The sequence below is a fragment of the Nerophis ophidion genome, linkage group LG03 (assembly GCF_033978795.1).
Source record: "Nerophis ophidion isolate RoL-2023_Sa linkage group LG03, RoL_Noph_v1.0, whole genome shotgun sequence".
Taxonomy (NCBI): Eukaryota; Metazoa; Chordata; class Actinopteri; order Syngnathiformes; family Syngnathidae; genus Nerophis; species Nerophis ophidion.
The window spans coordinates 86,106,348-86,120,038 of record NC_084613.1 but is presented as its reverse complement, the minus strand read 5'-3'; the positions used below and the strand labels follow the sequence as shown (position 1 = coordinate 86,120,038).

Genomic DNA, 13,691 nt, shown 5'->3' with positions numbered 1-13,691 from the left:
TGTCATTTTCAAGAACAATGTACACTTTCTTGCCGTAATGCAGAAACCAGAGATAACTAAAAATATGCCATCCCTGGCATATTAGTTGCCCCGCCATTGGTTTGACCTCGTAAATCATGCATGGGAAAGTTTAGTCTGAGAAGTTCCTCTTTGACACAGAATACAAACCAAGGAACTATTCACGGGGCTGCAGGTCATTGTCGACACAACACAGGCAAACGCCTTCTTCTTAATGCCTTGAAATGCCTTGTCAATCAATCAATGTTTATTTATATAGCCCTAAATCACAAGTGTCTCAAAGGGCTGCACAAACCACAACGACATCCTCGCCTCAGATCCCACATCGGGGCAAGAAAAAAACTCAAACCAATGGGATGACAATGAGAAACCTTGGGGGGGATCCCAGATGTGGGACATCTAACACAATTTCCCAACTCAAATGGAAACAGGGTTTGTAATTAACAGTGTGATAATAAGAAACTATTTGATAATATCGTGTTGATATTGGTCAATTGTCGATAGCACTCACCATAAATAAATTGATAAATGTAACATTTAGTAATGTTATTGGTATCGTATTGATATCAGCCAATCTCATTCATAAATGATCAGTATCAGCACCGGCAGCATAAAACCTTGATAACTGTGTCTTCTATTATTTCAAATAACCTTTGATGGTAAAAACTAAAACGTGTCTGCAAAAAAGTCAACTCATTTCCAAGAAATAAAAAAAATTTAATATTTAAAATTGTTTAGCTTCTTGTTTTATCGTAAACAAAAAGGTAGAGTCTTGAACCTAAAGCTCAGAGCTCCAGCTCTTCATTCCAATGCATATGTCAGCCATGACATGATTCAATTAGTCTTATTGTTTGGAAATACCGAATGGAAGTCGAGGGGTCCGAGATGTGCTAACTTTTTCAGCCCTGGGAACCTTAATCTACTAATTTTCCACGATGTTCTTATGAAATTCCGCATGTTTTCCACAGTTCTTAAAACTAATTATGTCAAATCACACTTCTTGTCCACCCAAAAAAAAAAAATCCACTTCGGGATGCGGAATTCCAAAGGACTAGCTATGAGGAGACGGACTGTCTCTCGGTCCTGATGTGTTGAATCTGAAATAACTGCATACCGAAAAACCGGTACAAGTCTGATTCTGTCAGTTAGTCCGCCAAGAATACTGTTGTTCATGGTGAACAGGATTTAATTTGATCTGTGGACTGAGGTACTCGTCCTGGGAGCTCTGCGACCATTCGGCTAAAACGACATCATCCTCAGCCCTGTCTTTCGAGAGTTGATACAAACTACTGTTATAATCAAAACCAGTTTGTCTCAAGGGCGCTACACCTGGAGGCACAACCAGGTGTTTAGACAACTGGCGATCACGCTGGAAGAAAGAAGAAATCCCAACAAGGCGCTCCCTCCCCCGATTCGTAGTCACTCAATCACCACTCCGTTCGTAAGAGCAGGACAACTCCCAGTAAAACCATCGGCAAGGGTGCAGGCAACCCTTCTGGACTCTGCCTGGGACTGGTAAATGCAGGTGAACTTAGACCAGAAACTCATCTTCCCGTCAAAGCGCATTACAACCACCTTCAGGCCAGACTTGGTTTTGTGGTCAACCTCCCAAAAGACTGTTCATTGTTGCGTCGGGAATCAGCAGTTGGTGAACATGTGAGCACAAACAACTGAGGTAAGCGGACATTCACAGCCGATCCAGCCGAGTACTTTCAGTTGAAGTTGGGTGTAGATGCTTCGTTGCCACGTCCACAACCAAGCTTCTGAAAGGAATGGGAGTCAGAGGTCAGGCCTTCCGGTGGGCTGTCGAATCGCTGTCGGATTCCATCGAAGGAAGTAGCAAATGAATATGGATCAAGAGAAAGGACCCAACTGGGCTGCAAAATGACATCTAAGAGTCAAGGCAGAGAAGGGCCCACCTGGGACGCCAGATGTCGCTGTTGAGCTCTCCGCAAGTGTCTTGGGTCTATCAACGAAACACCAATGAAGAGGGGTGCCCACCTGAAGACCCCAGTGAAGTTTTTGCCCCTTACCCCAGCACTCAACACTAAGTGCTGATCAATCAGAGGGATTGTACTATCTAGTCCTGTCAGCTCAACTTCTGCCCTCTCAAGGCTGTCTGCTTGTTGCTTTGCCAAAACACTGGTCAACCCTGCATCGGCCACTGAGACATCATGCCCGTGTGCAGGACTATCTTCGTGGGCTTTGAAGTTTTCGACAGCTTCTTTCCAAATTCTTAAATCCAGAAGTGATAAAGGAAGGCTCGGATTTGACAGAAAACACTGGTCAACCCTGCATCAGCCACAGAGACATCATGCCCGTGTGCAGGACTATCTTCGTGGGCTTTGAAGTTTTCGACAGCTTCTTTCCAAATTCTTAAATCCAGAAGTGATAAAGGAAGGCTCGGATTTGACAGAAAACACTGGTCAACCCTGCATCGGCCACAGAGACATCACGCCCGTGTGCAGGACTATCTTCGTGGGCTTTGAAGTTTTCGACAGCTTCTTTCCAAATTCTTAAATCCAGAAGTGATAAAGGAAGGCTTGGATTCGACAGAAAACACTGGTCAACCCTGCATCAGCCACAGAGACATCATGCCCGTGTGCAGGACTATCTTCGTGGGCTTTGAAGTTTTCGACAGCTTCTTTCCAAATTCTTAAATCCAGAAGTGATAAAGGAAGGCTCGGATTTGACAGAAAACACTGGTCAACCCTGCATCGGCCACAGAGACATCATGCCCGTGTGCAGGACTATCTTCGTGGGCTTTGAAGTTTTCGACAGCTTCTTTCCAAATTCTTAAATCCAGAAGTGATAAAGGAAGGCTCGGATTTGACAGAAAACACTGGTCAACCCTGCATCAGCCACAGAGACATCATGCCCGTGTGCAGAACTATCTTCGTGGGCTTTGAAGTTTTCGACAGTTTCTTTCCAAATTCTTAAATCCAGAAGTGATAAAGGAAGGCTTGGATTTGACAGAAAACACTGGTCAACCCTGCATCGGCCACAGAGACATCATGCCCGTGTGCAGGACTATCTTCGTGGGCTTTGAAGTTTTCGACAGCTTCTTTCCAAATTCTTAAATCCAGAAGTGATAAAGGAAGGCTCGGATTTGACAGAAAACACTGGTCAACCCTGCATCAGCCACAGAGACATCATGCCCGTGTGCAGGACTATCTTCGTGGGCTTTGAAGTTTTCGACAGCTTCTTTCCAAATTCTTAAATCCAGAAGTGATAAAGGAAGGCTCGGATTTGACAGAAAACACTGGTCAACCCTGCATCAGCCACAGAGACATCATGCCCGTGTGCAGGACTATCTTCGTGGGCTTTGAAGTTTTCGACAGCTTCTTTCCAAATTCTTAAATCCAGAAGTGATAAAGAAAGGCTTGGATTTGACAGAAAACACTGGTCAACCGTGCATCAGCCACAGAGACATCATGCCCGTGTGCAGGACTATCTTCGTGGGCTTTGAAGTTTTCGACAGCTTCTTTCCAAATTCTTAAATCCAGAAGTGATAAAGGAAGGCTGGGATTTGACAGAAAACACTGGTCAACCCTGCATCAGCCACAGAGACATCATGCCCGTGTGCAGGACTATCTTCGTGGGCTTTGAAGTTTTCGACAGCTTCTTTCCAAATTCTTAAATCCAGAAGTGATAAAGGAAGGCTCGGATTTGACACTGGTCAACCCTGCATCAGCCACAGAGACATCATGCCCGTGTGCAGGACTATCTTCGTGGGCTTTGAAGTTTTCGACAGCTTCTTTCCAAATTCTTAAATCCAGAAGTGATAAAGGAAGGCTCGGATTTGACAGAAAACACTGGTCAACCGTGCATCGGCCACAGAGACATCATGCCCGTGTGCAGGACTATCTTCGTGGGCTTCGAAGTTTTCGACAGCTTCTTTCCAAATTCTTAAATCCAGAAGTGATAAAGGAAGGCTCGGATTTGACAGAAAACACTGGTCAACCCTGCATCAGCCACAGAGACATCATGCCCGTGTGCAGGACTATCTTCGTGGGCTTTGAAGTTTTCGACAGCTTCTTTCCATATTCTTAAATCCAGAAGTGATAAAGGAAGGCTCGGATTTGACAGAAAACACTGGTCAACCCTGCATCAGCCACAGAGACATCATGCCCGTGTGCAGGACTATCTTCGTGGGCTTTGAAGTTTTCGACAGCTTCTTTCCATATTCTTAAATCCAGAAGTGATAAAGGAAGGCTCGGATTTGACAGAAAACACTGGTCAACCCTGCATCGGCCACAGAGACATCATGCCCGTGTGCAGGACTATCTTCGTGGGCTTTGAAGTTTTCGACAGCTTCTTTCCAAATTCTTAAATCCAGAAGTGATAAAGGGAGGCTCGGATTTGACAGAAAACACTGGTCAACCCTGCATCAGCCACAGAGACATCATGCCCGTGTGCAGGACTATCTTCGTGGGCTTTAAAGTTTTCGACAGCTTCTTTCCAAATTCTTGAATCCAGAAGTGATAAAGGGAGGCTCGGATTTGACAGAAAACACTGGTCAACCCTGCATCGGCCACAGAGACATCATTCCCGTGTGCAGGACTATCTTCGTGGGCTTTGAAGTTTTCGACAGCTTCTTTCCAAATTCTTAAATCCAGAAGTGATAAAGGAAGGCTCGGATTTGACAGAAAACACTGGCCAACCCTGCATCAGCCACAGAGACATCATGCCCGTGTGCAGGACTATCTTCGTGGGCTTTGAAGTTTTCGACAGCTTCTTTCCAAATTCTTAAATCCAGAAGTGATAAAGGAAGGCTCGGATTTGACAGAAAACACTGGTCAACCCTGCATCAACCACAGAGACATCATGCCCGTGTGCAGGACTATCTTCGTGGGCTTTGAAGTTTTCGACAGCTTCTTTCCAAATTCTTAAATCCAGAAGTGATAAAGGAAGGCTCGGATTTGACAGAAAGCGGTCTGGGTTTGTCCTGGTTCACCGCCCTGCAGTAAACACACAATACCCCCTTCTGTACTGCGTCGTACTGTAGCCCAGGAAAGTCCTTGTACCACGTTTCTTGGAAACGTAAAGTTTTGTTTGACGGAACTTTTGGGCGTGGCTGATATGTCTCTGTCCTCTGTCTATAGGCTTCAGGGTCTCTCTGCTGTCTGTCCCTACTCTCAAGACCCTAAAACGAAAAGTCACAATGTCACACACGGAAGGAACTGCACTTCCTACATGCAACTAACACCATTTTCCACTTTTTGGTGAACTTCTGTAAAAAACATCCACGTTACTTTTTTACCTGTTGGGTTGCTCCTGTCTTGCCTTTACTTTGCCTCCCTGCCTCAAGCCTGTGATGTTCCTGCATGGCAGTAACATATTTACAACAGACAACATTACATACAGCTGGGGTGTCCAAACACTGACAAACTAAACAAAGCAGGTGCATGGTTAAAGGGGAACATTATCAGCAGACCTATGCAAGCGTCAATATATACCTTGATGGTGCAGAAAAAAGACCGATTTCCGAACTCTAAATGGGTGAATTTTGGCGAATTAAACGCCTTTCTGTGAATCGCTCTGGAGGCGATGACGTCAGAATGTGACGTCGCCGAGGTAACACACCCGGCATTTTCATTTTCAACACATTACAAACACCGGGTCTCAGCTCTGTTATTTTCCGTTTTTTTGACTATTTTTTGGAACCTTGGAGACATCATGCCTCGACGGTGTGTTGTCGGAGGGTGTAACAACACTAACAGGGAGGGATTCAAGTTGCACCACTAGCCCCAAGATGCCAAAGTGTCTGCCGCCAGACCCCCATTGAATGTACCAAAGTGTCTTCACATTTGACCGGCGATGCTAAGACAGACATGGCACAGAGATGTATGGATAACCTGCAGATGCATTTGCAACGATAAAGTCAACGAAATCACAAATGTGAGTTTTGTTGATGTTGACTTATGTGCTAATCAGACATATTTGGTTGCGGCGTGACTGCCAGCTAATCGATGCTAACATGCTACGCTAATCAATGCTAACATGCTATTTACCGGCGATGCTAAGGCAGACATGGCACAGAGATGTATGGATAACCTGCAGATGCATTTGCAACGATAAAGTCACAGAAATCACAAAAGTGAGTTTTGTTGATGTTGACTGCCAGCTAATCGATGCTAACATGCTACGCTAATCGATGCTAACATGCTATTTACCGGCGATGCTAAGGCAGACATGGCACAGAGATGTATGGATAACCTGCAGATGCATTTGCAACGATAAAGTCACAGAAATCACAAAAGTGAGTTTTGTTGATGTTGACTGCCAGCTAATCGATGCTAACATGCTACGCTAATCGATGCTAACATGCTATTTACCGGCGATGCTAAGGCAGACATGGCACAGAGATGTATGGATAACCTGCAGATGCATTTGCAACGATAAAGTCAACGAAATCACAAAGGAGAGTTTTGTTGATGTTGACTGCCAGCTAATCGATGCTAACATGCTACGCTAATCGATGCTAACATGCTATTTACCGGCGGTGCTAAAGCAGACATGGAACAGAGATGTATGGATAACCTGCAGATGCATTTGCAACGATAAAGTCAACGAAATCACAAAGGTGAGTTTTGTTGATGTTGACTGCCAGCTAATCGATGCTAACATGCTACGCTAATCGATGCTAACATGCTATTTACCGGCGATGCTAAGGCAGACATGGCACAGAGATGTATGGATAACCTGTAGATGCATTTGCAACTATATTACGTTTACTTCCACCCACATTTAATGCGAAACAAACACTTACCAATCGACGGATTTAAGTTGCTCCAGTGTCACGAGATGCGAAAGTCCTGATCGTTTGGTCCGTACATTTTACCGGTGATGCTAACGCAGCTATTCGGCCATGCTATGGCTATGAATAGCGTCAATAGCTATTCGCTCAATAGCTTCAGTTTCTTCTTCAATACTTTCATACTCCAACCATCTGTTTCAATACATGCGTAATCTGTTGAATCGCTTAAGTCGCTGAAATCCGAGTTTGAATCCGAGCTAATGTCGCTATATCTTGCTGCGGTATTCCCATTGTTTGTTTACATTGGCAGCCCTGTATGACGGGAAATGGATAGTGGTTTCGAAGATAGCGAAAATAAGGCACTTTAAGGCTTTATTTAGGGATATTCCGGGACCGGGAAAATTTTGAAAAAAACTTCAAAAAATACAACAAGCCACTGGGAACTGATTTTTATTGTTTTTAACCCTTTTGAAATTGTGATAATGTTCCCCTTTAAGTACCGTATTTGATCGTGACGCTAATGAAAGAAAGTCTAGGTTTGTTTGCAGTATATTTCCTGCTACAAATATTCGTCTCAACTACAAACCCCGTTTCCATATGAGTTGGGAAATTGTGTTAGATGTAAATATAAACAGAATACAATGATTTGCAAATCCTTTTCAAGCCATATTCAGTTGAATATGCTACAAAGACAACATATTTGATGTTCAAACTGATAAACTTTTTTTTTTTTGCAAATAATCATTAACTTTAGGATTTGATGCCAGCAACACGTGCCAAAGAAGTTGGGAAAGGTGGCAATAAATACTGATAAAGTTGAGGAATGCTCATCAAACACTTATTTGGAACATCCCACAGGTGTGCAGGCTAATTGGGAACAGGTGGGTGCCATGATTGGCTATAAAAGCAGCTTCCATGAAATGCTAAGTAATTCACAAACAAGGATGGGGTGAAGGTCACCACTTTGTAAGCAAATTGTCGAACAGTTTTAGAACAACATTTCTCAACGAGCTATTGCAAGGAATTTAGGGATTTTACCATCTACGGTCCGTAAAATCATCAAAAGGTTCAGAGAATCTGGAGAAATCACTGCACGTAAGCCATGATATTAAGGACCTTTGATCCCTCAGGCGGTACTGCATCAAAAACCGACATCGGTGTGTAAAGGACATCACCACGTGGGCTCAGGAACACTTCATAAAACCACTGTCAGTAACTACAGTTGGTTGCTACATCTGTAAGTGCAAGTTAAAACTCTACTATGCAAAGCCAAAGCCATTTATCAACAACACCCGGATACGCCGCTGGCTTCGCTGGGCCCGAGCTCATCTAAGATGGACTGATGCAAAGTGGAAAAGTGTTCTGTGGTCTGACGAGTCCACATTTCAAATTAGATTTGGAAACTGTAGACGTGGTGTCCTCCAGAACAAAGAGGAAAATAACCATCCGGATTATTGTAGGCGCAAAGTTCAGAAGCCAACATGTGTGATGGTATGGGGGTGCATTAGTGCCCAAGGCATGGGTAACTTACACATCTGTGAAGGCACCATTAATGCTGAAAGGTACATACAGGTTTTGGAGCAACATATGTTGTCATCCAAGCAACGTTATCATGGACGCCCCTGCTTATTTCAGCAAAACAATGCCAAGCCACGTGTTACAACAGCGTGGCTTCGTAGTAAAAGAGCGCGGGTACTTTCCTGGCCCGCCCGCAGTCCAGACATGTCTCCCATGGAAAATGTGTGGCGCGTTATGAAGCGTAAAATACGACAACAAGACCCCGGACTGTTGAACAACTTAAACTGTACATAAAACAAGAATGGTAAAGAATTCCACTTTCAAAGCTTCAACAATTAGTTTCCTCAGTTCCCAAACGTTTATTGAGTGCTGTTAAAAGAAAAGGTGATGTAACACAGTGGTGAACATGCCCTTTCCCAACTACTTTGGCACGTGTTGCAGCCATGAAATTCTAAGTTAATTATTATTTGCAAAAAAAAATGAAGTTTTATGAGTTTGAACATCAGATATCTTGTCTCTGTAGTGGATTTAACTGAATATGGGTTGAAAAGGATTTGCAAATCATTGTATTCTGTTTATATTTATATTTAACACAATTTCCTAACTCATGTGAAAATGGGGTTTGTAAAATAAATAAAGAATAGTGAAGAACAGGCTGAATAAGTGTAGGTTATATGAGGCATAAATAAGCAACTGCTATGTTAACCTAACATATTATGGTAAGAGTCATTCAAATAACTATAACATATAGAACATGCTATACCTTTACCAAACTATCTCTCACTCCTAATCCATAAATCCCAGGAAATCTTATACGTCTAGTCTCTTACGTGAATGAGATAAATAATATTATTGGATATTTTACAGTAATGTGTTAATAATTTCACACATAAGTCGCTCCTGAGTATAAGTCGCACCCCTGGCCAAACTATGAAAAAAACTGCGACTTATAATTTGAAAAATACGGAAATTCCCTTCACTTCACAGTCAGGACCCCGAGGGTTTGAATCCCGTCCTTTTCACGTTTTCCTTGCGTAGTCCGGCTTCATCCCACGTTCCAAAAGGAAGTTCGTTTGAGGGTGAAATACGTGCGACCCGGGATCGGCCTCCAGCAGACCCCAGTGAGGTCAAGCGCCATGGAAAATGGCTGCTAGTCTAAAATCGAAGGCAGTTTGAGGTGGACTCGCAGGCTGAGCAGGACTTTGGAATGTGGTATGATGAGCAAAGGTGTCATAGGTTGTGTTGCTTGCAAAGAAAATAAAAAAGAAGCGGGGAAGATATCAAATAAAATGAAAGATGATGCAAATAAAAGTCATAAACTCTTTTCTGGGATAAAAGCTGTGCATTTGTGTCATATTGAATTCTTAAAGCTTTATAATTCTCACTATGGCAAGCAATTGGGATAAATTGCTGACTCAGCAGCGTAAAATGCTGACATATCACACATGTGGAAAGGGAAGGTTCTTACCTGAGTGAGGACCCCCTCGGCCAGAGCTTCCCCAGGGCTGGTGGGAGTGACGGGGGGCAGGGCCACGGCAGGGCCCACGCTGAGCTCCAGCTTGTCCACTTTTGTACTTCCTTTGGAGGACGCCGTGCTGTCCTGCTTGGCTTTGCTCGGACTCGGGATGCCCCGCTCCCAGCCGGGCGACTGCTCCCCGGGCTGGAGAATCTCCGGCTCCTCGTCCGAGGGGCTGGAGCCGGCCTTGGCTGCCGGCGAGCCGCCGGGCTGCTCCACCAGCACCCACTCCCTCGAGTCCAGGTCCTGCCTGCCGGAGCTGAGATTGAGCGCCACGAAGCCTCCGCTGCTCGCTGCACCGTCGCCGTGCTCCAAAGAAGCGGGGGATGCCGGCTTGGGAGACCCGCCGCCGGATCGGAACTCCTCGTCGTAGTGCCACACCCTCTCGCGGCGCTCGCCAGCAGGGGGCGCCTCCCCGTCGGCGGCATCCTCCTCCTCCTGATGCTGCTGCCGGTTGCCGAGCGCCTGCTTGGTGGAGCTGAAGGCAGAAGGGACAAGAAATGGAAATGGAAATGATTTATTGTCAATTCTTAACATGCACAATACACATAAGAACTGAAAAGTATATTTTCGGCACAGTCCCACTAAGAGCAAACGGATCAGCCATTTTTACGGCGCTCCTTTAAAAAGGTGGGAACAAGGTGATATTGGGAAAGGGGGGAAGAGTAAAAAAATATCAGTCAAAGGGGATGGGGTCCAGGCTGAGTCCAAGGGAAAAAAACGAATTTGCAATGCAAATGAATTGATTAACGTGGACCCCGACTTAAACAAGTTGAAAAACTTATTGGGGTGTTAACATTTAGTGGTCAATTGTACGGAATATGTACTGTACTGTGCAATCTACTAATAAAAGTATCAATCAATTAAAAACACATTACATTTAATCACGACAACTCGCACGGAGGGTGGGGTTGGAAGGCCCTGAAGGGAAAAACAAGCAGTGGTGAAGGTGTGGAGTGGGTGTGGGGAGGTGTGTGCGTGTGTGCCCAATTGTCTCGGGTGTGATGGTGTAATGTATTTGTAGACTGAGGCCGTTTCTGGAAAAAGTTCGACTCCAGGTGTCGTTGAGAAGGGAGGGAGGTCAAAAGCGTCCGTCATTGAGGTGTCCTCGGGGGTGTTTTCAGAACAGCCTGGTCCTCAAGGCCATTCGAGGGAGTCAAATCATAGATTAGGGTGTTTGTTTTTCGCGAACAGACATAACAATGGCTTGTCTGTTCTTTGTCCAGTTTAAGGGCTCTCTCAAATTCAATCTCTATGATGTGATCCATCTTGCAATTTAGCTCAGAAATGCATGATTGCACAAAAGTGAGCTTTGTTGATGTTATTGACTTGTCAGTCAATCCATGACTGCAAGCTAATCGATGCTAACATGCTATTCAGGCTAGATGTATGTAGATATTGCATCATTATGCCTCGTTTGTAGCTATATTTTATTTTCCTTTACTTATGTCCTCTGTGTATTTAATGTATATTTGCATGCCTAATGACACATCATCTGTGTGTAATATTGGCTGCATTTCTCGTAGTTGACCACAGCAAATGTTACCCAGCTTGCAAAGACTGTTATAGATCCATGAGAAGAAGACAGTCTGCTGTTTCCTTAAACTTGGACACACACGTCTATACCTTTGGTAATTGTGAAGTAGTAATTCCCAAAAGTTATCTCATCCTGTGAGAAGCCTCCATTTTACTAATGATTTCCAATGTTGCAAAAATGTGGAGATTAAAAATCTAGTTACAACATTTCTGTCAACGAAGATTTGCGTCAGCCTTTGATAGTAGGCTATTATAGCTAATATAGACACTTACATCTTGTGTTGTCTTCATTATAACACTTATATAAGACTATTAAAGTCCTTTTGATAGTAGGCTAATATAGCTAATATAGACACTTACACCATGTGTTGCCTTCATTATAACACTTATATAAGACTATTAAAGTCCTTTTGATAGTAGGCTATTATAGCTAATATAGACACTTACATCATGTGTTGTCTTCATTATAACACGTATATAAGACTTTTAAAGTCATTTTGATAGTAGGCTATTATAGCTAATATAGACACTTACATCATGTGTTGCCTTCATTATAACACGTATATAAGACTTTTAAAGTCATTTTGATAGTAGACTATTATAGCTAATATAGACACTTACATCATGTGTTGTCTTCATTATAACACGTATATAAGACTTTTAAAGTCATTTTGATAGTAGACTATTATAGCTAACATAGCCACTTACATCATGTGTTGTCTTCATTATAACACGTATATAAGACTTTTAAAGTCATTTTGATAGTAGACTATTATAGCTAATATAGACACTTACATCATGTGTTGTCTTCATTATAACACGTATATAAGACTTTTAAAGTCATTTTGATAGTAGACTATTATAGCTAATATAGACACTTACATCATGTGTTGTCTTCATTATAACACGTATATAAGACTTTTAAAGTCATTTTGATAGTAGACTATTATAGCTAATATAGACACTTACATCATGTGTTGCCTTCATTATAACACCTATATAGGACTTTTAAAGTTATTTTGATAGTAGACTATTATAGCTAATATAGACACTTACATCATGTGTTGTCTTCATTATAGCACTTATATAAGACTTTTAAAGTCATTTTGATAGTAGACTATTATAGCTAATATAGACACTTACATCATGTGTTGCCTTCATTATAACACCTATATAGGACTTTTAAAGTTATTTTGATAGTAGACTATTATAGCTAATGTAGACACTTACATCATGTGTTGTCTTCATTATAGCACTTATATAAGACTTTTAAAGTCATTTTGATAGTAGACTATTATAGCTAATATAGACACTTACATCATGTGTTGTCTTCATTTTAACACTTATATAAGACTTTTAAAGTCATTTTGATAGTAGGTTATTATAGCTAATATAAACACTTACATCATGTGTTGCCTTATTTATAACACTTATATAAGATTTTTAAAGTAATTTTGATAGTAGGGTAATATAGCTAATATAGACACTTACAGCATGTGTTGCCTTCATTATAACACCTATATAGGACTTTTAAAGTTATTTTGATAGTAGACTATTATAGCTAATATAGACACTTACATCATGTGTTGCCTTCATTATAACACCTATATAGGACTTTTAAAGTTATTTTGATAGTAGACTGTTATAGCTAACATAGACACTTACATCATGTGTTGTCTTCATTATAACACCTATATAGGACTTTTAAAGTTATTTTGATAGTAGACTGTTATAGCTAACATAGACACTTACATCATGTGTTGTCTTCATTATAACACGTATATAAGACTTTTAAAGTCATTTTGATAGTAGACTATTATAGCTAATATAAACACTTACATCATGTGTTGCCTTAATTTTAACACTTATATAAGACTTTTAAAGTCATTTTGATAGTAGGCTAATATAGACACTTACATCATGTGTTGTCTTCATTATAACACTTATGTAAGACTTTTAAAGTCATTTTGATAGTAGACTATTATAGCTAATATAGACACTTACATCATGTGTTGCCTTCATTATCACACTTATATAACACTTTTAAAGTCATTTTAATAGTAAGCTAATATAGACACTTTCATCGTGTGTTGCCTTCATTATAACACCTATATAGGACTTTTAAAGTTATTTTGATAGTAGACTGTTATAGCTAACATAGACACTTACATCATGTGTTGTCTTCATTATAACACCTATATAGGACTTTTAAAGTTATTTTGATAGTAGACTGTTATAGCTAACATAGACACTTACATCATGTGTTGTCTTCATTATAACACGTATATAAGACTTTTAAAGTCATTTTGATAGTAGACTATTATAGCTAATATAAACACTTAC

The 13,691-nt window shown here is 41.6% G+C and overlaps 1 protein-coding gene across 3 annotated transcripts in view; it reads right to left on the bottom strand.

Moving 5' to 3' along the window:
* Positions 1-13,691, bottom strand: part of ttbk2a (tau tubulin kinase 2a) — a 110,010-nt gene that overhangs the window by 26,571 nt on the left and 69,748 nt on the right. For all 3 annotated transcript variants that reach the window (XM_061896270.1, XM_061896272.1, XM_061896271.1), the window contains exon 13: positions 9,765-10,290. In XM_061896270.1, coding sequence (XP_061752254.1) covers positions 9,765-10,290 — 526 coding nt within the window. The remainder of the gene's footprint in view (positions 1-9,764; positions 10,291-13,691) is intronic.